This window comes from Barbus barbus (genome assembly GCF_936440315.1).
Source record: "Barbus barbus genome assembly, chromosome: 24".
Classification (NCBI taxonomy): Eukaryota; Metazoa; Chordata; class Actinopteri; order Cypriniformes; family Cyprinidae; genus Barbus; species Barbus barbus.
This window is the reverse complement of record NC_136752.1, coordinates 11,445,371-11,470,499: the sequence shown is the minus strand read 5'-3', so window position 1 is coordinate 11,470,499 and position 25,129 is coordinate 11,445,371. Positions and strand designations below refer to the sequence as shown.

Below are 25,129 nucleotides of genomic sequence, written 5' to 3'. Positions count from 1 at the left end.
AAAAATAAAAGCTTATTCAAAATATTAATAAAAACTGAAATAGTACATAACACCAAAATAACACTGGTAACAATAAGCAATACAAATAAATAATGTCTACTGTTAACTATAACTAGAAATCGGTCTGAAAACAAACGCGGTCATTATGGCTGCCACATTCTCACACAGTGCTGTAGGAGTGTTTGGCACCCGTGCACGGCTCAGATATGACTGCGACCCATCACAGTTAGTGTTTGACTCACCATGCTGTCATTGGCAAATATCTGCACATTGTCCACCGGACAACTGAGCTGCTCGGCTATCTTCCATCGGATGCTGCCTATGGTCTCGTTGCTGTGGGCCTGCACACATTCACATCAACACAAACACATAAGGGCCGTTTCGATCCATACATTCAAATCAGGCACAGCAAATTCCAGTCAGTGGAGTCACGATCACCCAACAGATTGTTGTTTATTAATAGCACATTTGGTTTCTCACCAAAAATCTCCTCCACCTGCCATTTATCAACGTTCCTCTGTTCTCTAAATAGGCAGAATGTTTATCAAGTCTTCCATTTATATCAACCCTGTTTACAGTCTGTCATAAGACATACAGTGTGTGTGCATTTGAGTCATGAGCGCCAGAACTGCAAGAAGTGTGTGTGATGTTACCTCCAAGGTGAATGTGTCTTTGGTAGATTCGTAAGTGATGTGAAGTGTAACAGGATGGCCGTGGAAAGACGCTCCGTGAGGTAGAATAGTTCGAGGAACAGAATACAGGTCCTGAAACAGATCCAGCGGGACAACAGTCAGTACCATGTGACCTGGAACTCATTTCCCATTTCAAACCAGTGTGAAGATATAATCATTTCAATTCTGGCTGTCATAAAATTGTTTATGAAACCAGCTACAGATTCAAAGATTTTTAGATATTATAACATTTATCCTAAAAGACACTACAGCTAGCGCAGGATTTGCTTTAAGACATTAATTCCTTTATTGAGAAAGAAATGTTTAAATTGATCAAAAGCAACAAAGACATTTATAAATGTATGTTTTTGTACTTTCTATTCAAAGAATACTGAACAAAACGTATCAGTTTACAAAAACAATATTAATCAGCACAACTGTTTCAACATTGATTATAATCATAAATGTTTCTTGAGCAGCAAATCAACATATCAGAATGATTTCTGAAGGATCATGTGACCCTGTAGACTGGAGTAATGATGCTGAAAATTCAGCTTTGCATCACAGAAATAAAATACACTTTAAAATATATTAAAATTAGTGCTGTCAAATGATTAATCACATCCAAAAAAAGTTTGTTTACATAATGTGTTAACACTGTGTATATTTATTATTTATATTTAATGCACACACATACAGTATTATTTGCACTTATATATTTTTATTCATGTAATTTGCATTTTATATAAATATACCTAAAAAGTATACACAGCACACACACATTATGAGAACAAAAACTTTTATTTTGGATGCGATAAATCGTTTGACAGCACTAATTAAAACAGTAAGTAGTTATTTTAAATTGTAGTAAAAAGTAGTGTATATTAAATAATTAATATTATTCAATAACAGGAATAAAATCTAATTTATATGTTACTATAATGCATATATTATATTAGAATTATTACCTATATTAAGAATTATTACTAAAACATATTAGCATACATTATTAAAAGACAAAATGAAACATTTGAAAAATAAAAATGAGATATATATATATATTTTTTTTTCCTGCTTACTAACAACTATTGAACCACTTTTTTTAGGTAAATGTAACATTAGATGAGCTCCTGCATATTTTACAGCAATAAATCTGCCATTTCTAATCCTTTTTCCATGAATAAGCATTTCAATGAATTGGCAAATGAGTTCCAGCAATAATCTACTGAGCTTCATATTACATGATTTACTCAAATTCATAGATTAGACAAAAGTGCTACAGGCCAAAAGCACTTCCTGTGCCAAATGTCTGTCAATAACCGACCAATTAGTGTCTGTTAGACTGAACGGGTGTCAAAATGTCTGCCTCTCTCTCTAAATACGTGCAGGAATCAACACCATATCAGATGCCTTTCGCTGTGTTCTGGTACGATTATTCCTGAATGGCACAACAGACTCTATGCCAGATTTCAGCACGGAACTGAACAGCTGGAGAAATGGGGAGACGGTGAATGCTGCAGTCAACCAATGATCAGACTTCATCATTCCACAGCTGCGAGTCTGACAACTATCTAACACCTAAGAGAATTAATTAGCAAAGTCCGTCGTTCAATGATGTTGCTACATTTGAATTTTACAGCTTGTTGGTTTCCTCTGACTGATGCTTTCAAACAGAGATCAACTGTAAGCCATTTAAGATGAATATTAATGCAATAGTCATTAGAGGCTGAATTCAAGATGAACTTGAGCAAATTAAGTTTTGCACTCAGATACGCGAAGCAGTGTGTAACCCAGTCTGTGTGTGTGCACTGGTTTGGGTGGTTTATGGGGACACAAATTTGTATAATGACATGGGTATGACAGAGGTATTAAATTGTGAAGGTGGATTATGTCTGCCTATGTCCCCATAGTTCAAATGGCTTACAAAACATACTAAATGGTGTTTTTTGAAAATCTAAAAATGCACTATGTTTTCTGTAAGGGGTAGGTTTAGGTGTAGGGTTGGTGTACGGCAATAGCAAATACAGTTTTTGTACAGTATAAAAACAATTACACCTATGGAGAGTTTCTGTAAATCATAAAAACCAACGTGTGTGTGTGTGTATTGGCTCTCACCTCTATTGTGATGACATAACGCTCTGCCAATAACAGAAGTCTCTCAATGATCACTAGTTTACTGGACCTGAGGACAGAGATGGTTATGAACTTCAAAACATTTTCATGTAATGCATATCAATCTTGATATTAAATGACATCAGTCTTGATAATAATGCCATCAAACTCTTTCTGAACAGCTTTCAGATCAATTAAGACTTCCTTATAACTAATAACACCAGGTCCAATGCAACTAAATGACAATGTATTAAATGTGGGATAAATGTGAGTTGTTCAAGATGAAACAAAAACAAATAAATAAAAAAACAAAACAAACAAAAAGAGAATAGAACACACACACACAAATGAATACAAGACAAAAAAACAACAAAAAACAAACAGAATAGAACACAAAAAACAAATGTATACAAAACAAAAACAAACAGAATAGAACAAAAAGCAAAAATCAATACAACAAAACAAAAAACAATAGAACGCACACACACAAAAAATCAAATAAAAAAAACAACAAAAAACAGAAGACAAAAATCAATACAACAAAAAAGCAACAAAACAAAACAATTACAGTACATAGTTCTTTCTGTTCTAGCTTTGGTAAGGTTTAAGTTTAATAAAAGCAATTTACTTAAAAAGTGCTTTACTTAAGACAACGAAAATGCAGCCAGCAACATCAGTTGAATCTCAAAAACTAATCTGAAAGCTGATCAACTCGCCTCAAATATAGTTCTCATACCTGGATGGAGATTGCACTGATGTGGCGACCGTTGGCATAGCAGTGGCTGTCAGCATCTTAGTTGCCCGGGTAACAGCATGCGTGAGGGTCGGGCCGCCAAGTGCAGAGCTAGCAGCCTGTGTGTGATGTAAGAATTAATTTTATCAAAATATTCATCACAAGGGGGGGACAAACTGTAATTTCACACTGTAACACTCACCTCCAATCTCTTATAGCAGTCAGCAATGAATTTCTTATGAAGAGATACTGAGTCCTGCAAAAAATACACAACGAAAATGGTGATTAACAGAGAAATTATGGAATAGCAAGACCCACAAAAAAATGAAGCTTTGACTGTTTACCTTCTTCATTTTGGGGTTGAGGTTAATGTAGCTGTAAGTAATGATGAGCTGTATGGCTTCATTAGCAATGTCCTCGTCTGGAGATTCCATAGCGATCCTCCAGATGAAGTCCATCCCAGCCAGATCCAATCGCTCCACACACTGAGAGAGACAATCATATGTTTTTGCCTTTCAAGATGGGATTTTCCCACCAATTTCACTGAGAACAAACAGGAATCTCATACCAGTTGTGTTCCCTGCCGTTTGAGACGGTGGTCACTGAGGTTCACATTCTCAAAGAAGGTCTTGAAGAGGTTAAACCCTGTAAAACATTGATGAAAGACCACAGAAAACTCAGTACCCCTTTATGCAACTTCACACTATGGTGCTAACAAGGCCTTTTTTTTCTGTGGTAAATTTAGCACAGTAAGCACAGTGGTTTCCTGCAGATGTACAGGAGACGTGCAATACCTCAAGGTGCTATAATGTGGAAATACTGTGGTTTTAAGTTGAAGAAGCGAGTGAACTCTGTGGTTAAACTTTTACCGTTCATAGTGATCTCATAAGGCTCCAGCTTGAGGATCTTCTCTTTAAAGAGCTGCTGCTGAACGTCACTCTCTAGATCATGCTGTCCCTTAGTGAACCATTCGAAACACATCTACAGCAGAGTTGAGCACCATCAAAACTACATACTATGTCACAATAATAAAAATTCAGCAGTTTTTGAGTATTTGCAAAACCAATTTTTACACCACAAAACTGAAAAGTCAAACAACACACTACATTTAACAAGTTGGTAAAAATAACAAAAAACACAATGCCATTTAGCCTTCAATCCATAGCATGTGTGGCTTATGCCACTTTTGTTTTTAAGGACAATTATTAAACGGCATGATTGAAATTGAAACAAACAAACAAAATAAAACAAATAACAAACAAAAAGACAAACCAATAAACAAAACAAAAACAATCAAACAATTGAGGAAAAACAAAAAACAACAAACCAAACAAAAACAAAACAAAAAACACCACCACACCTCTCGATCCATCTCGCACACATCCATGCCGGACACCAAGCATTCCCAGATCTCTTTGGCTCTATTCCAGACCAGGTACAAACTGGCCTCTTGCAGGAAGAATGCAAGGAACTTCAAGTGACTCTCCAAATACTGGAAAAATATGGGTTAAAAAACAACAACATTAGATAAAACAACTACTTCTCTTTTTTCATTCTTACTAAATGTGAGGCATAACATGAGTCACTTTGGTAGTCTACAAATATATTTTTGTACTGTGCTAATTTTTGGGTCAAACAGCAATATGATTAATCTTTAAACCAAAGGAAATGACTAGACTTTTTTTTTTTTTTTTTTTTTTTTTTTACACTATCTTAACTAGAAACTAGAAGTTGACAGCCTTTTTTGGGTGTTGTAGAAGACTAAAAGAATGCTTATTTTATTTGCTACATGTTTGTGAACTGCTGGGGGGGGAAGAAAAAGAAAAAAAAGTAATACCATAATGTATAGTTATTATTCTGCTTTTCAAATATGTACCAAAAATGTCAAGGTTCATAGTACTGTTTTTTAATAATAATCAAATACAAATACTGTTTTACATTATTTGAAATTAAGCTCTTTTCACACCTTAGTACGTGTTATCGGCAAACTCTATTTTTGACTGAGCTGTAATATAAACAATGATTAAATTCTTTGTATTACAAAGAGATAATAGATTTGTGGCAGCGCACCTCCTGATAGGTGTACCGCCCATCAACCAGTGTGGACCCAGAAAGACCATTGGATCCAGCGACAGATACGGCCAAGCGATGACATGACACCAGAGAGCCAGTGATCAGCTTCACTATCTCAAAGTTCTTCTTCAGGTCCTGGATTATACTCTGAAAGAGGACACAACATGAAGTACAGTATAATCCAAAGCCATTTAAAGCATGAAAAATGAGGCTCTTCGTTTATGTAGCACCACTTGCATGAAAAAAATAAACAGACCAGATGGTTCGTCTGAACACTGTCTACACGTACCTTGTCCTGTTTCTGGTAGGTCTGTTTGATAAAAGACCGTGTAATGTCGTGAAGCTGCCGCAAGGCTGGAACCACCCACACCGTCTGAGGGTTAGTCTGCTGAGACGACTACAATACAAGCACAAACACACAGATATAAACACAGTGACATCAACCATAACACACATGGTGCATGCATGGAATACGGTAATCTCCATCAGGGTCAATGACGTATAAATATGTCCACGACTTTCATATGGTTTATTACCGTTTATACCATTTTCAAGAAAAAGTTAAAATTTAATGACTTTAAAAATGTCATGTGGTACAACCAAAGTAACAAAATAATAAACTTAAAGTAAAAACAACCAAAAAAAAAGTTCCAAAATTAAAACATTTACTAAAATAAAAATTTAAGTTTTTGAGGGGTCGCACCACGTGACATTTTACAACCTGAACTACCCTTGTCTTGTCATAAAATAGTCAAATTATCATATATTTTGAGAGACTTCTTGACCTTGAGTCATGAGGGTCTGGGGTGCACTCTATGATATAATTTTGTTTTGAAACATTGTTTTTTATCTCTCTGTATGTTGGTTGCACCATATGACTGTCTTCTTTTAAAAAAGGCTTTTTCTTAGTTTTGATATCAGGACAGTAGTATCTCCTTGACATTTTTGACTTTATATGCCCCTCCCCCCCAAAAAAAAATCACAATGAATTTGAATTCAGAAGGAAGTATATTATTGTTGTTATACGTGCAAACCGCATTATTTATTTTTTAATGAACAGGAAGAAATTAGCATCACGTCATTGACCCTTCGAACAACCCAGGCATTGGGTCTCTGATTCCCAAAAGTTTCAAATAGTCCAACAAAAGATTGAAGCCAGTAGTCAAAAGGTCATTAGTTTTTCAAATAGATATTTGGATGTGAAGATCAAACCCTCAGAAATGCCCTTTGTAAATCACACATATCTTTACAGTCCGTCCCAGTGAATCAAATGGCAATCATCAGTTTGCAAATCAAATTCTGTTCATGTGAGATTCAGGCTGAGTTATGATTGGTCAGTGTTATGAACTAAAGGGGTGGGTCTTCTCTTACTTTAGCCAATGAGCTCGGTTTCTTCTTGCCCCAGGTGCCAGTAAGAAAAGAGACCTGTGTCTCGCTGGGAGTCTTTGAATCCTCCTGTATTTGCATCTAAAAACATAAACTTTCAGTATTCATTGAGCGCCACTAAGAGTTTATGCGGCAGTCGCTGCACCGAAATCACATTAGAGGCTGAAGCGCAAAGATTGAGCAAAGTGTATGCCTGTGTGTATGTATGTGCGTGTGAGAGATGAGGCAAGCTGAAACTAGACTTCCAAAAATATACATCTAGCGCCAGAGACAGAACAACACCTTTATACTCCCAGATCAGCTCTTAAAATAGCCCGCTGCACATATTCTAGCCTGAAAAAGAAGCCAGGAAGCTCAAAAATGTGTGTCATTGCGTTGCTGTGCGAGTATGTGTATATTTTGTGTTTATGGTCCATAATGTTCTGAATATGGATCTTCAGGAAGGAGCATAAAGCAGATGGAGTAGTACAGGAGATGTGTGTAAGAGTGAGGGACCCTCACTCCAATTCAGACCACCAGAAGCAAGCCAGACAGTGACTTTCCATAATGACAAAACAACAAATAATAGTAAAGTCATAAAAAAAATGAATCATATTCATGTTGGTCATTTATCTAAATCCGTTCATACACTACAGGTGAAGTGAGCAATAGTCTTTGGAGTTTGTGGTTTATGGGAATTGTGATATCAACTCACCTTCTTGATGTCCTCGATGCATTTGATGATGTAGTTCCTCTTGACGGTTTCTTTGACAGCATATGCGTCGCTGAGGATGGTGAGGTGTTCTTCCAGGGCCTGCTGCACTAGAGTGGTAGGAAGGGTGGGGAGATGCGCCAACTCCCACAACACCTCCAACACCTGAAACACAAGCCACAAAAAACACAGATACTGTCATTTTACATCAAAACAATTTACAAGTCTCCGCTCCAAATCTCTCTCTCTCTCTTATTTTAGATTTATAGCTCAAAATGGCTGCATTTATTTGATTAAAAATACAGTAAAACAGCAATATTGTGTAATATTACAATTTAAAATATCTGTATATATTTTATGTCATTTATGCCTGAAATGGCAAAGTTGAATTTTCAGCAGCCATCGCTCCAGTCTTCAGTGTCACATGATCCTTCAGAAATCATTCTAATTTGCTGATTTGCTGCTCAAGAGACATTTCTTATGACTATTAATGTTGAAAACAATCGTGCTGGTTAATATCTTTGTAGAAACTGTGATATGTTTTTGTTCAGGATCGAAAATGCAAAAATAGCATTTCAAATATAATTTATTCTAACAAGTGTAAAAGTCTTAATTGTCATTTTTGACCTATTTAATGCATTGTTACCGAATAAAAGTATTTAATTCTTTAAAATAAATTTGCATTGAATCAAATCTTTTTAAAAGTAATGTAGGTGGTAGCATATAAAATGGTAAGTAGCACATTAAAATCTGCTGTCAAATATAGAAAATAACTTGAATTAAAGCTGCAAGCAGCGTTTGCAATATGCATTTAAAGCAGTAAATATAGGAGGAATATGTGACCCTATAATGTATAATAATGTATAATAACAATATAATTAATCACTGTTCTAATGCTATCTAATATAATAATGAGGTGGTTTGGGATTCAAAAAAATAGCGTGAAGCGAATATGTAAATATTATATGAAGTATTTTAATATTCGAAATATTATGTTTAAGCATTTATAACCTGAGCAGTGTTTGTATAAAGATTTGTATACATTTTATGTTAATATTCCTCATGCATTTTAAATTAACAGTATATTATGTCACGTCACTTTCACTTCATTTTATGATTTTATGCAAATTAATCTTTAAATAAATAAATCTTAAAGATCTCTTAAGGTTAAATAGTTAATTGCAATCATTTGTGCCCCAATTTGTCCCCCAATTATTCAACGACCAATATTTGACAATCATCTAATTATTTCAGAAACAAAAAAATCATTACAGTGCAAAATTTCACCAGTTTCAACAGTTCTACATTTCAGCATTGTAGCTTATTAGCAGCTAGACCGGTTCAAAGCCCAACTTTCAGTTCAGTTTTAGTTAAGAGACAGAAATACACATACAGTTTCATATATACATATGAACAGCAAGTACCTTTCCTGTGGTTGCCTCAGAGCGAGCCTCCCTGCCGATCCGTCCAATCAGACTCAGAAGCTTCTGTCTCACACGATCACTCTCCACCTCCCAGCTCTGAAAACACACAAGCACAGTCAGAAACAGCCCATAAAGATGAAAGAGTCCATAGGATGATAGACAAGACCTTCTGTATGAGGACAAAGAGGTGGCTGAGCTGGTCAAAGTTGAACTTGACGGCAGCAGCGGCGATGATGGTGTGGATGTTCTCGATCACAGTGGAGGACTGACCAGCCTGCACATAAAATATGATGCATGTCAAAATGTTACACATGCACAACTATTTAAACTGATTTAATTGGAATTTCATTACACACACACATATTATATATTTTATTATTTTATATGTTGACGTGACGTCATTTTCACTGTCCCATAAGATAGTGTCCCATCTTCACTTTGTCATTATGAGGTACAGAGTGTAGATTAATGAGAAAAAAAATTAAAAATAAACAATTGTAGTATCAGCCTGCAACACAAAATACTTTCTAAACACATACAGTCATGGCCAAAAATATCGGCACCCTTGGTAAATATGATCAAAGGCGGCTGTGAAAATTAATTTGCATTGTTAATCCTTTTGATCTTTTATTTAAAAAAAAAAAAAAAAAAAAAAAAAAAAAAAAAAAAATCACAAAAATCTATCCTTTCATTGGATAATAAGAATTTAAAAATGGGGGGAAATATCATTATGAAATAATGTTTTTCTCAAATACAAATATATACACACACACACACATTGCCCTCCAAAAGTTTGGAAACACCCCTGGCAAAGTGTGGTTTTGGACGATATCAGCATAAAACGTTATAATTTTTTGGTGCAAATACATTAAAGTAACTTGACATTATCACTAGACCAGCAATAAAACATAATAATGGCAATATATACACGTCAAAGTCAGACATGCCCCTTTGCCAGCTGTGATGCCTGGTTGCTGGTTTAAACTTGGCCCAGGTTTTTAAAAGATTTTTGGGTCAGCATACCTTAATACTGTAGCTTCAACAATTGATTGCCAATTCAAAGTCAATGTTTGAATAAACTGACAGCTCAGATGCCCAGATTATGCAGAGCTGTAATAACTGCTAATGGTGGATATTTTGATGAATCGAAAAAAAATTACATAGACATTTTTTTTTTCTATGTATAAACTGTTTATGTAATAAAATATGCTTTTGTTGTCCCTTATCAGTGCAAAATTATCACAAATGAAAAAGGATTCATGCCAATATTGTCCAAAACCCCACTTTTCTAGGGCATTTCCAAATATATATATATATATATATATATATATATATATATATATATATATATATATATATATATATATATATATATATATATATATATATATATATATATTTTTTTTTTTTTTTTTAAACTGTATTTGTTTTGATAACTTTTAATATGTTCAGCTGAGATCACAAAAAGAAATAAGTGATCTTGAGACAACAAGACATTAAAAAAAAACAATAATGCAGCATGTCAGTGGGCTTCCATCTTTGGGAACTGGCATTGTTTTTGCAAATCAGGTACTGCTTTGAACTCGAAATCCCAGTACTGCTGTAGGATTCAGTCCTTGTCTTGTGAATTAATCTTAAGATTGTTCACAGCTTCATTTCCATACTGAAAATCAATGGGCATGTGGATGGACACCCAATGAAATGCTGTCTATTCATTTAGTTCTTATTCAAATGTCTCAAGACATTCGAGAGCCTTCTGTGCAGTATATTTCTCAAAGCAATGTCAGAAATTCATGCAGCTTTGACGGAGAACTGATTTGAAGAATATCTTTAACCATAAAATTCACCTGTATTTTCCATATTTTGGAGAGTTCATCCAACGAAAGCTTACTGCCCAACAGCTCAATGATTCCCTTTATTCTGTCACAGTACTGGGCCTGGTCAATGTTTCCTACAATGTGCGCACACACACACACACACACACACACACACAGACAGATAAATATTTAGTAACTTACTTTTTTAATAAAAACAGGTAACACTTTATTTTAAGGTGTCGTTGTTACAGTGTACGAATACATTTAAATACTGAGTAATATTAATTAACTACATGTATAGTTAGGGTAAGGATTAGGGTTTGGCTTAGGGTTACTTGGATGTAATTATGCATACTTTATTGTTATTACAATAGTAAGAACATGTAACGTGTAACAAGGACACCTTCAAATTAAGTGTTACCAAAAACATTATTCTAATACAGCACTGAATGCAAAAAAAATGTTCCATCTCTTGTCATCAAATTTATTGAAATTTTAAATCACAGACATGTAAAACTAATATCTTTTTTTTTTTTTTTTTTTTTTTACCCTCAACTTTAGAATTGGTACTTTTATAAACCAAAAGTTTAGCTTGATTTTTTTTTTCCTGTAAAATCTCAGGAACCCAATACTAAGGCACCCTCCAAAAAAATTATTATGAACATTAAATACATCAAATAACATTACACATTTATTATACAGTTCAAAACGTGGTTTCTCTCATTACACAAAAACAAAAAACAAAGGCCATTTAGAAAAATAAGAGAGAGAACACAAGTGAAAGACAAAGTTAGCAAAAAAGGCAAAGTGAAAAATGAAAGTATAACAAAAAGAAAGCAAAAGAAAGAGTGCAAAGAGAAAGTTAAACCAAACCAAACGAAGGCATTAAAGTGAAAGAGAGGAGCAAAAGAGAAAGTGTCAAGAGAAATGCAAATAGAACAATGAAAGAAAAGACAATGAGGCTGTGTTGAATAAAGACAATTGAATAAAGAGATGACACAAATGAGTGGGTGAGGTGAAAAGGCTTCAGGCACAAAGTAACAGTTTGAGATTCTGGCTTCTGAACACTTTAACACATAGATGACTCGCTCAGTGTGATAGTGTGAGCGTCCATATACACACACAACACATTTATGTACTGCCTTTGGTTTCCAATCCAAGAATATTAACAGATTTGTCATAGATTTTGTCATTTAAAACTGTTTTTTATTTAGTTATCATCTTGTTTTCGTCAGTGAAAAAAGTTTGTTGACGAAAATTGGGACAAACATTATTTGTCTGGGTGATAAATTATTATTATCATGACAATGTTTTTCATATCAGTCGATATTGATAATTATCATTTATTTATTTCAAGTTTAAAAGGCAGATTTTTGCTCCTAAGTGAAATTTGTAGAAACCAGACTGTGAATTGTGGTTTTAAACTACTCTTTATATAGTTAGAACATGACAAACACTTCATAATTCAAACAATTCTCTGTACTTTTCCAGTCATCTTAATAGAAAAATTTATTTCTTAGCTTCTGCATGTTCTAATGAGTAATACTGTTTCAAATCATCAAACAGGTTTGCGTTGCCTGACCTTGCCGACACATATGTTCAGCACAGTTGAGCAGTGCAGGCTGCAACATTAATAAAATTATTTATTTTGGTCTCTTAGACAAAAGCACATACCTAAGGGGTTAATCTCATCAACATCAGTGAGCCAGCCTGCAGCACTACGTGTGTTCGACTAGAAACGGCGATGCGCAGATTGATCAGTGTTTGACATCCGCGAGAGCGATTCGAAAGCGTACGGAGCAGTCTGCTCTATATATTTACTACACACAGACTGAAGCACGCGTGACGCTCGCGGTGATTTCAGCATCTGCCGTCTCACTAAATGAGGATATAAACACATGAACAACAGCTCCAGACCTGCTCACTTCATGAGCATTTTACCGTTTGATTTGAGTAAAACTAGCATCATATCATCTACACACACAACTGTAAAGGTATTCACAGCAACCCGTCAAAATAAAAGTTCGGATTAACTTGGAAGACACTGCGGCAGAAATAAATTAATATTGTTCAGCAGAGTGTACATACTGCTACTACTAGGCTACTATTAAAATTATCAAAACTTTATTTTTTAATTAATGATCACACAACATTTCTTCCATGTTTTAATTTTAATAGTAAAATTTTGTTTGCCAAAATAAATAAAGTTTGATTTTTAATAATTTAAATATAAATGAAATTAATGTTTTATGCCTTCATTTGAAAACCAGATACAGCACACAGAATTTCTGAGGAAAAATAAAACCTTTCATAAGGCTGTTTTAAGAATAAATTGGAATAAACTATGTTGTTTTCATGCATTCAAATAATTAGACATACACAGAATTGAATAACAAGAAAACATATGGTGAAAGAAACTAAAACACCCACTTATGAAAGTGGATAAAGATTTTAAATTTCTTAAAGTCTTTAACAATCTAGAATAAATGAATAGAAATGATGATTCTGTCTCAGCTATGCGTTTTAAAACGAAAACGCACTAGTGTAAATATAGCCTAACTGATGTGTACACTGAAAACTATTTGAACTATTAAAACTATTTGCACTGATTTATTGTGTTGGATATATTTTGTTCCTTTGTGCAGTGGCTCAGGAGATGAGGCTTTGAGTCTGTTTAAATGTCAACAAGCTGAAAAATAAAACCAAAGTTCTTTAGAGATAATGTAATCTTGTTAAATCTGATTAAACAAAATTGGTATCGAAAAACGTATCGTTTAGGAACCGGTATCGAACTCAAGGTATCGAAAATTTTTGAACGACCAATATGAGTTTGATATGAAACTGAATGCCCTTATGTTAAACTGAATCAGGGACGGTCTTACCTTCCAAGGCTATTGACAGTACTGAGTTTTCTACAAGCCAGTCCAGGAGTCGGTCTGTGTCAATGGCGTTCTTCACAGTCTTGGAAACTGTGCTTTCCTCAATGAGTTTCGTGACCTATCAGAGCACAAAGCCGTCAACATGAGGGAAGAACTCAGGCGTGAACTTTAAGCTCCAGAGCACTAATACGTGGAAAAGAATTTGAACCTCTTTGAGGGAGTTCATCTTGGCACTGAAGTGGGGCGTCTTGAGCATTCGAAGGAGGATGTCCAGCCGAAGGTCATCCACGACGTTCACTAGCTCCCGCTGGAAACGCATGCAGAGGAGCTTAATAGCCGACAAGAGCTCTGGAATACTCACCAAACGCTTTAGAAAGAAAGAGACGCACATAAAAACAGAGACAAACAACAAGGGTGAGTTAAAGTCTCTCAAACATTACAGAAATTGAAAACCGGATGAAATTTTTATAAATTTAAAACATGGTACTTAATACAGATGCAAAATGCAAAACCAATGCAAGTAAACAACACTAAATTTTGTAAATAATTTTCATTCTGAGGGTTATGTAATTTTTTTGTTTCTCTCTGAATAAAACAAACACTGAACGTACTTTCATTTATGAGACATTGGTTAGTAATATGTGTGAAAAAAAATTTTTTAAACAGGTTTGCTATTTTATATTAAAATATAAAAAAAAATTATATTTCCATTAAATATATTTCAACATTTAAACTAAATACAAATTTCAGCTCTAAAGTTATGAAAAGCCAACACTACCTCACCAAAATGAATGAAGAAATGCATGCAGGTGCCCTTACCTTGTCTTTCAGGTCTTTCTCCTCCAGGTTCTGCACATATGTTATCATCTTATGGATGACTGGGTCCAGCATTGGCTACAAAATACAACAAAACCAACCACTTCAAGCTGAACGTCACATTTCAGAATGCCCTTGACATTTCTCTGGTAACCACTGTTCAAAAACATGTTGATTCAAGTGTATTCTTTAAGTTTCAATACCATATATCAAAGCTAAGTCCTTTACACAAGGTAAATCTGATTATATATACACAAGATATCTAAAGTTCATCTATATGTTAACAGGAAAGTATTGAATAGCTGTCAGCTGATCATTAGACCAAAATAAACCCAGACAGAGTGATCAAGAGCCCATAGTTAAGAGGATGTTAACACACTACTTTCCAAATAAGTAGATAAATAGTCATGAAATGTTTATTTGTTGATGTGATGATTTATAAAGTGAAAATAATGTAATCTATTGGTCAGTCTATCTATCTCTCATACCAGATTAGACATAAAAAGGATGTCTTTTTGAACAAAAATAAATATAAAATGATTCAGATAAGCTTAATCAACCTAATTAGCTGATTTGACCACAGAACTTCAAACCAATGGGAATCAAGTATTCCAGGGTAACAAAACATGAACAGATGAACCGCAGAAACACTCACCTGCACCAGGCTGGAGTTGAGGTATTCTGCACACACACCGAGCGGCTGAACCAGAGCTGATACACACTGAACACACATACACACATGTACATTCTATTATGAATGTTACCTCAAAAACAAATCGTTATAAAATACCTAATTTTTTTTAAAAACTATTTTTCCCAGCTAAAAGCAAAATGTTTCTCCAAGCTGGAGACATGACACAGCGACAAACACTTAAAGTTGCAGTCCATAACTTTCTTTTAGTTTAAAATTATCCGAAATCCATATTTGAGCAAGTACATAACCAGCCAGTGTTCAAACTTATCGCCTTACTTTAGCCCGATTCACAACAGTAAGCTTATAATAATGTTTTCTAATTTGAGTGGTACGGGTAGGTTTTCGTGGGAAATTCAAGCATGCTGCTGCGTCATTACGTCACGTCTGTAAACATAAAGATTGAGTCCCGGCTAGTAGGCTATCACATGTGAGGATCCTGCAGGTGGTGGATCGTTAGCCTTTTCTCACAGCAGCTGGAATAAATACCCAGTTGGTCAGAACAAACGTGGCAGACTTGTTATTTACTTGTTCTGATGACAATATCCGGTGAAAATTCTTATTTGGGTCATATATTCCAAGACGTAGGCTCGAATCTGTGATTCCTGAGTACAGTATCCACAACGGTGCGGTGATTGACAGCCACACATTCACCTCAAAACATTAAGATTCATCTGCGCTGGAGCCGTGCCAAAGCACAACCCACGCAGTGAAAATAATTCCGTATGTAACTGCAATTGTAGGTTTCTAACAGAGATGGCGACAAAGAGGCAAAACTTACGGACTGCAGCTTGGAACAGTTTGATAAGAAATGAAAATTCTGTCATCATTACTCAACATCATGTTGTTTCAAACCTGTATGACTACTTTTCCATACAACTGCCATTGTATGGAAAATAGCCATGGGAAGAAATTTCAGCATACAGGTTTGGAAAGACATGAGGGTCAGAGAATGAGCAAATGACGACAGATTTTTCATTTTTAGGTAAACTTTTCCTTTAATGGTGCCACAGAGGCACTTGATTAAATAGTGAACTACAAAATGAGGGATTTTTATACAACATTTACACAACATCTCTCCGCTGGCATACATCTCTTTAGAGATTTATGCCAACACTGATGAATCACTCCTCTGTTCAACATCAAATGACTTCTCATCCATTGGAGAGAGTGAATGAATTAGTCCAGTCAGTAGAGGAGAGGAGACAGCATCCATCTCTTGTTTTCTTGCTTTAATTGACTCCTACCCTCACTATAAATTAAATGGTTACTGTAGCAGGGCATCCCTTTATGTTTGAGATTAAAACATAGCTGGCGATGAACCAGCAGAGTTTCCTTTACGTGGCCACAGCAGGTCGTACGTGTCCCTGAAAAGAATTCCTCCCATTACGCGCGCCTCCAACTTCCTGTTCCTGTGTTAAGGCCATTAATATGCAAATCCTAAATCAAAGCATCTTTTCCCTGTCGCCAGCTCTATCTCTCAGCCCTGGCACCCAGATCATGCTAATGCCCACCTTCAAAAGACAAGCGGGCGGAACCAAAACAAGGCGGCTTCACAGCTCCAAGACAAGGGGGAGCATTTACACACTCGTACTAAAGAGGGAACGGACACCTCGTCAAATAATGAAGCCGTCGATCATTCTGAGAATCTGTCTGTCTGTCCGTTTTTTAAATCTGGTGTCTATCAGATGAGATTAGACATTTCTGAGTTTTTTTTTTTTCCTGGTCTTCTTAAACATCAACAACACTGATGGTAGAAAACTTTAAACCAAAACAAAAAATCTAAGCAAAACAAACACACAACAAAACAAAAATGACAAGAAACAACAAAATCTAAGCAAAAAAAACAAAAAAACAAAAACCAAACAAAAACCAAGCCAAAAAAAAACAAACAAATAATAAAAAATAATAAGCAAAACCAAACAAAAACGACATAGACAAATTAACAAAAAAAATAACAAACAGAGAATTTGTTTTTAATTAGAACAACTAATTTATGTAAATAAATAAAACATTTTTACTTGTTGAACTAGAAGAAAGAAATATCTAGATACAGTTGTTTATCTAATTAATTGACTCACAATTAACTTGTGTCGGTTCTTTGACGACTAATTGATCATCCCAATCTATCTCTATCTTGTATCTATCTATCCATCCGTCTGACTCTATAAAACATTAGCTGGTGTTTGAGAGCTGTGGTTGAATTTTTTGCCATTATCCCACCAATTCAATTTTTTATATTTTTCAGACAACCACATTACATCAAATGGCTTGATGAGAAATAGCGTTTAAAAGCAATTCTGCATATCTTAACTAGCCTGAATGCTCTTTTTTCCAGCCATATGAATGTGGCATCTCATGTTCTCTCTCATCCCCCTGCTCTCGTTTCCTTCTCACTGTCTGCTGTGAGTAGGATGCTCTCTGTGATGGTGATAAACATCCTGAGCTCTTTAGCACACATTCTATAATAGAATCTGCCCTCGTTCAACTCGCTCTCTCTCAGCATCTCACACATACTGCCTCTCTTCATCCAAGACACCACTACTTCACTCTCTTACTCTGATGGATTATCCATGAATTATGCATTAATTTCTCTGCAATTCCATTATTATGCTTATAGGTCTCTCAACCCAAAGATAGCCTGTCCTGCTCATATCTAAGATAACTTGTAGCCTGTACTGAGTGTGCAACCAACCAACATCTCTTTTACATTTAAGTGTTTTTTATTTTTTTTGCATTTTCAAAAATATTTAATTTGAATACTTTTTTTTTCCCCTCAAAGTTTCAATTTTAGTCCACTCCATTAGTTTGTTAAGAAATCATTTGAGGAAATAACAGAACATTGGCAGAGTTTAGATTTACATCTACAATAAACATGCCGCATCTGTGTTAACACAGAAATCACAATTACGGGAAACAACGTTTTAGCTCAGTAATTTCTGCCGCTTGATTCTAAACTGAATATAATTCTGTCGCATTCATTGTAAATTTGGGAAAGTCACTTCACAAGGGATGCACCAAAATTTGGGATGACACAGATAAGCCAATAATTCTAATTATTATAATAATATCAACAGTAACTCTCCCATATTTACTAGCCTTGGGCATATGCCATAAATAAAAATAACGATTCTATTCTACATCAGTAACATTTAAAGACGTCTAGAGTGCACATTCTTACCCCAATCTCCATCTCTTCCTGGTTGAGCTTGCACTGAATTGCTGTGAAGCCTCCCATCTCTCCAAACTGCAGATATAAGCCAGAAACATATTCAGAGTCATCGAACACCATATAGATTTGTCTAATGTGAGGTAATACAATACAATACAATATAATATAATATAATTCCTTCTATTAGTGTGTGTCACTTAAGTTCTTACCTGATTCACTAAGTCCACCAGCCAGCCGTGAGGTTCCTGGTCCAATCAGAACACAGAACATAAATTTCATGCAAAACATGAAAATAAAATTTTTTTTTTTATTTATGCAAGTTGTTTCTTTGCAGGTTATATAATGTTATTTTATGATAATTTGCTATACTTTGTGGTGAAAAAACATAAATGAGTCCTTATTTCTGTGCAGTTAAAGGGATCATATGACGATGCTAAAAAGAACATTATTTTGTGTATTTGGCGTAAAGCAATGTGTTTACTCAGATTAAGGAAAAAAAAAAAAAAAAAAAACATTATTTTTCCACATACCATACATTATTGTTGCTCCTATCTGGGCCGCCTTTCTGAAACATGTCAATTTTTACAAAGCTCATCGTTCTGAACAGTGAGGTGTGCTCTGATTGGCCAGCTATCCAGTGTGTTGTGATTAGCCAAATACCTCAAGAGTGTGATGGAAATGTTACGCCCCTTACCATTATTTGGCAACACACAGCGCCTCCACGATATGGCGGCAGCAGCAGCAATACTACAGTGAGAATAAAAGTTATGCCTTCTTTCTTTGCGTAAACACTTGGGCGGTGTTATGCAAATATTCCAACACAGTGACGCAGATTTGTGGGGGTGTGTTTGAATAAAGCATATTAGGAAGGCGTGGCTAATTCTTAACTTTTAGAAAGAATATCTCTTTGGGTTTGAGACTATAATCTGTGACTATGTATTTTATCTATGCACGAACAGCTTGTAACACTCCAAAGAGAAAGGAAAACATGAAATTCCGTCATGTGACCCCTTTAACATGTTTCTTATATAACAGACATTGCTGCTGGCATCAAAAAGTACAATTTCTTAATCATAAACTTCCTGACTCTTTCATTCACTTAAACATGGACTCAAGTGCAAAGGCACTTCATAACTATTTTGCTGAAAACAAGAGTGCTGGAATCTACAAAACCAGTTTTTCTGTCCTTTAGCGAGGACTGTCAAGTCAACGGTCAAGCCAAAAGCACACGTACGCACCAACACATGTACATTTGCAGTACCTTCTGGTAGCTGGAGCTGGGAGAAACAGCGAACATGCTGTCCTCTCCAAACACTTCTGCCCAGTTCCTCTGACAAGCCTTCATACGATTCTTAAAGTGATACTCGTTATCAGGGTTAAAAGCCTGCCAATAAAACAGTGCAGGGAAACAAGTTTAGCCCAAGACGGCCTGACATAGGTCCATATTCACAATGTATTTGCACAAATTTGTTGGTGATACAAAATTGACCATAGTTTCTTACTTCTGTTGAACACAAAAGAAGATATTTCAAAGAATGTTGGGGAACAAACAGTTGTTGGTCCCCATTGACTTTCATAGCATTTTTTCCCCTCCATACTATGGAAGTCAATGGCTACCGGCAACTGTTTGTTCCCCAACATTCTTCAAAATATCTTCTTTTGTGTTAACAGTATTCACAAAAATGAAACTCGTACAGGTTTGGAACAACTTGAGGGTGAGTAAATGATGACAGAATTTGTATATGTATATGTATATATGTATATATATATATATATATATATATATATATATATATATATATATATATATATATATATATATATATATATATATATATATATATATATATATAGAGGTAAATATTGTATAGTATACATAAAAAATGTATGTATTATATATGTATTGTATTAAAAATAAATGTCATGTGTGTATATATGCATATATTATTTCATGGAATAAAAAAAAATTATTACTTGTTTCATATAAATTGAATAAAATATTTTAAAATCATTAAATATAATTATTCAGTGAAAAACAATTTTTTTACTCTAGTAAAAAGTACTAGATGTTGTAAAAAAGTATCTATACTTTTTTAACTTCCTGTTTACTTGGTGCATTTTACTTCTCACATTAAAGTTTATTACTTTACTTGGCAACAATAACTGTTTGGTTAAAATGTTAATTTCCTAAAAATGTTAATTTCTGGTAAAAGTTTTAATATTAATATTATACCGATAGAAGGACAAACACATAAGGAATACTGGCAAAAATACAGTTTTTTGTTGTATCATCCAGTCTAAGTCTGACATTTTGTAGTAGCTAACCATAATTACTAGTATAACAGCAAAAGGGTGTGTGTACCATAGTGAGAACTCCCATGAGGCCGATGGGTATCGGATCCTGTTTGACTCTCTCTGCGACTAGATCCACCAGCAGCATCAGCATGTTGTAGATGCCCTCATGAATCTCTGTTCCCCACTTGTGCACCGCACTGGACGTCAGCAACTACAACACCATTTAACACCCAAGTTATTAATCTTACAACATCTCGCCATTTCTAACAATTTATTACAAACTCCTGATCGCGTGTAGAGCTGATGCGTTTACATGCCTGCTTATCCAAACACACACACAAACCTTTTTGAATGCTTCAGGCATGCAACGGTCAATGAACCTCTTACAGTTCTCATCTGCATCAGCCAGGCCTACAGAGAAGAAAAGAAATTTCAGATGTGACGTTTACTTATAGTGTACACAAACATTAAAACATGTCCATAAAACCCATCAGAACTCACCCAGTCTGGCCAGGCAGGTGGAGGCGATGAGGCACTTGCCGAGTGATTCCTCTCTCTTGTACGGGATGGACCAGTGATCAGTGAACACTCTGCTCTCCAGCTCATACAGATTAGTGGTGGGAAACTCCATACTGTTCCCAGCACAGTTCCCGTTCTCATCATTACTCCTCTATAAGAGACAGAAAACGATAGATGTGTCACAACATGAACATTTGCAATTACTCTTTGTATTTCATATAGTACAGGATTTTAAAGTTTTTCCATCAGTTGGGGCCAGGGTCTCTTAAGTTCAGCAAGGCTGCATTCATTATTTATTATAACATATTTGTCTTAAATATATACATGCATGTGTTTGTATTTATATATACATAATAAATATAGACAGTACAAACACACATTATGTAAACAAAAACTTATTTTGGATGCGATTAATCATTTGACAGCACTAATATATTTTATATACATATACATACATATATATATATATATATATACACACACACGTACACAGAGCACAGCATAAATGAGTACACCCCCTCTAAAACTTAAATTCAGCAATTACTCTTTACTTAGATGACATGTTAGTGTTCTTTGGAGATATAATGTTCCAACAAGCCTGCTTGATCAATTACCAAAGAAGAATGTTAAAATGATTCAGCAAAATAAGATTTTCTTATCAGAGTGATTAAATGAGTACACCCTCCTGAAAATTACTTATAAAAAAAAAAAAAAAAAAAAAAAAAAAAAAAAAGTGCATAGGTTTAAGGTCTATTTTTGATCAACAGGTAAGTATATTGAACCAAAACTTTTAAAGACAAGTAATTTCCTGACAATTAAAAGTGTTATATAGCCCAATGAATCATACTCAGACTTAATGCTGGCAGCAGTGGAAGCACTTGGGAGAGAACTGCCAGGTGACTTATTTCTTAGCATAAAAGAGGACAATGTTACAAGAGGAATACCAAATTATTGTTTTAAGTGTGAAAATATAGCAGAAGTAGCACCGACATTCAAAAACAATGGACTTGTGACAAGGCTCATGAAATAATTATGTCTTCGCCATAAGTTTTCATTTAGTGATTAGTGAATTTTTGCTTTAAAAAAAAAAAAAAAGAGCAGGAGAAATAACATGCAAGTGTCTCAGACCCGGAAAAAACTATGAAAAGAGTGACACGTTATCTCACAGAGTATGACGCAGCCTGCAGAAGTGACATGCATGGTTGTTGTCACCACTAGAATTACCTACTGTAGCCAAAGCTAAATAAACTCATTTAACTTCTTCCAAGGCCCATATTTACAAAATAGAGACTTCTGGGAATCCATATTCTGGTCTACAACATCAGACCAAGTCAATCATTTCGGATCCAAAAGCATCCAAAATGTTCTGGTGTTGCTAGAGGAGGAGTACAGTGAGAAGTGCTTGGTACCCACAGTGACGTTCAGTGGTAGTAAAGCTTTTATATAGGGATGAGTGAGTGCTGAAGGTGAGGGAGTTGTGCTTTATCAACGCTGTCATGAATTCACACACTGTGTGATGGATCACAAAAACTTGAAACAGAAGATGCTGAAAAAATGCCCAATAATGAAGGGAATGAGGGGAGGGTAGCATGACAATGAAGACATTCATTCTCCCAAGGTGAAAATCCTTCAGTGTTTCACTCAATCTTAACACTCTTGAGCAGCTGTGGGGCATTCAGTCGAGACGAGCTGAGCAAAACTCCCCATTAAAGACCAGAGCATTTAAGGAGGTCGCCTTCCAGGAGTTAAAAAGGACTATGTGAAAATTTGCCATGAACTTGTACACTCAGTGCCAAGAACGGTCAGAGCACTTTACTTAAAGTTCCGCATGACATACCAAGTACTAGAATATTATACATTTGCTGAATTAAATCTAGGTTGTACTCATTTCTGCAATCCTTCATTTAAACAAAATTGGCTAATTTACTTCTCTTACAGAAAATATTGGCATAGCCTATATTTTGCTGTTTTTATTAAGTATATGTTTAATACATTTCAATTTTACCATCTTTCCATGAATTATATTAGTGATCATTAAGAAAATACATCTTTTATATTTATTTAGAGGGGGTGTACTCATTTATGCTGTGCACTGTATACACACACACATTTTACTCAACTGCCATGTATAATGGTTGAAAACAGCTATATTATGTGTTCACCGATACAGAACCAGTATCTAAGGAACAGGATGAATGTAGGTCAATAACTCCAAAATAAAAGCCTATAACACAACTTAATTACTGCCACCACAACAATTATTGATATTGAAATTCCAAATAAACACAATATTGTTGAAATTTAATTTCTTTTAGACAAACATCTGATAAATTGTCAAACTTTTTAAGCTTTATTTCAAAACTGACAGATGTTCTTAACCCTCTGGGGTCTGAGGTGATTTTGGGGCCCTTGAGATGTTTTGACATTCCCTGATATTTGTGCTCATTTCAGTTACTTATAACATACTATTGACCAACATGTATTTTTTTTTTGTATTCAGCACAAACGGTCTTGTGTGACTTCCACATATCTCGCTTTAAACCGAATTTAATGTATTACCTACGTCATCTGTTTCACATTCATAATTAATTCTGCAATCTGGAGTGTGGTTATCCAATAAACTAGCGCAGAGGCTAGCAGCACAGATTTGATGTTGTTGGGTGGCGTGCAAAATGAAATAAGCTTGGCAGCTGATTTCTGAGGCTATTTATGTTTTAGCTTTGCTGCAATTATATAGCAACTTTAAAGACCAAATATTTCAATGGTTGTTTTGTGATTATCATTGTACATGCTGCAGCAGATTACTGCGTTACTGAGGACTCTGCAAACAGGAAACACTTCTGCCAGGGGAATATTAGTATACAAGACATATGTTTGCCCTTGAGTGAGTGGAATAAATCCGGAAATCAGTGATTTTCAAAGTCAGAAGGGGAAAATTGAGATCCGTTTTAAAACAGGGATTAGTAGTGAATGCCTCCTTGCGGGCAGAGTCTGAGTTCAAGGGTTAAATTAAGCTTCTTTTGACCTGACTGAACTTCAGCTGTTACTATTTACTTATTAAAGAGCCATTATGAAGCAGGTTTAACACTAAGCTGAGCTCAAACTGAGAGGAGCAACTGTGAAAGAGATGTTTCATTGATTCTGAAGAGCTTCAGGCTTTGACTAGACTCCATTGTGTGCTATGAATGATGACAAAGCACATTCATGCAGGAACTTAAACCATCTGACCAAGCACAATGGCGTATCTGGGTCATAAAGTCAACTTTAAATGCCACTTAAATGCCACTTTCCAGAGACAGATGTAGATCAATTTCATATTTCAAGAACAGCCTCTTCAAAACTAGACTGTCCAACAAGAAATGTATCAATCATCACAAATCTGTGCTAAATTAACTTTTTGTATTTCTCTGCAATTTATGTTTGGTCAGTATGGATTGTCTAATGTACATTTCAGTCCAGTAATCACACTCTCTCTCATCTGCAGCAAATCTACACCAACCACAGGTCCAGTCGTGTGCCAATAATATACTATTCTAATCTAATATGGTTTCCATTTACACAGACCTATCTCTAAGTCAGACTATCGACCATCTAGCATGTGATATCATACAAACAAGGTAGAGATGACTGTAAAAAGGTACTACATGTAGTATAAATGTGCCACACTTAACTTAATGTCTTCATCAAATACAGGTCCTTTTCAAAAAATTAGCATATTGTGATAAAGTTCATTATTTTCTGTAATGTACTGATAAACATTAGACTTTCATATATTTTAGATTCATTACAACACAACTGAAGTAGTTCAAGCCTTTTATTGTTTTAATATTGATGATTTTGGCATACAGCT

At 35.1% G+C, this 25,129-nt stretch overlaps 1 protein-coding gene across 2 annotated transcripts in view; it reads right to left on the bottom strand.

Annotated features, from left to right (window-relative positions):
* Positions 1–25,129, bottom strand: part of LOC306843910 (ubiquitin carboxyl-terminal hydrolase 24-like) — a 63,633-nt gene that overhangs the window by 24,230 nt on the left and 14,274 nt on the right. The window contains exons 2-27 of one of the 2 annotated variants that reach the window (XM_079375622.1): positions 21,262–21,430; positions 21,104–21,171; positions 20,828–20,971; positions 19,727–19,849; positions 18,675–18,710; positions 18,475–18,540; positions 15,258–15,323; positions 14,606–14,680; positions 13,995–14,153; positions 13,790–13,904; positions 10,938–11,041; positions 9,257–9,364; positions 9,091–9,186; positions 7,670–7,831; positions 6,961–7,056; positions 5,879–5,986; positions 5,587–5,736; positions 4,877–5,008; positions 4,386–4,497; positions 4,085–4,161; positions 3,861–4,001; positions 3,719–3,772; positions 3,520–3,635; positions 2,787–2,853; positions 654–764; positions 243–341 (exon numbers count right to left, since the gene is read on the bottom strand). In XM_079375622.1, coding sequence (XP_079231748.1) covers positions 243–341; positions 654–764; positions 2,787–2,853; positions 3,520–3,635; positions 3,719–3,772; positions 3,861–4,001; positions 4,085–4,161; positions 4,386–4,497; positions 4,877–5,008; positions 5,587–5,736; positions 5,879–5,986; positions 6,961–7,056; positions 7,670–7,831; positions 9,091–9,186; positions 9,257–9,364; positions 10,938–11,041; positions 13,790–13,904; positions 13,995–14,153; positions 14,606–14,680; positions 15,258–15,323; positions 18,475–18,540; positions 18,675–18,710; positions 19,727–19,849; positions 20,828–20,971; positions 21,104–21,171; positions 21,262–21,430 — 2,754 coding nt within the window. The remainder of the gene's footprint in view (positions 1–242; positions 342–653; positions 765–2,786; positions 2,854–3,519; positions 3,636–3,718; positions 3,773–3,860; positions 4,002–4,084; positions 4,162–4,385; positions 4,498–4,876; positions 5,009–5,586; positions 5,737–5,878; positions 5,987–6,960; positions 7,057–7,669; positions 7,832–9,090; positions 9,187–9,256; positions 9,365–10,937; positions 11,042–13,789; positions 13,905–13,994; positions 14,154–14,605; positions 14,681–15,257; positions 15,324–18,474; positions 18,541–18,674; positions 18,711–19,726; positions 19,850–20,827; positions 20,972–21,103; positions 21,172–21,261; positions 21,431–25,129) is intronic. The other variant, XM_079375623.1, reaches the window with a different exon arrangement.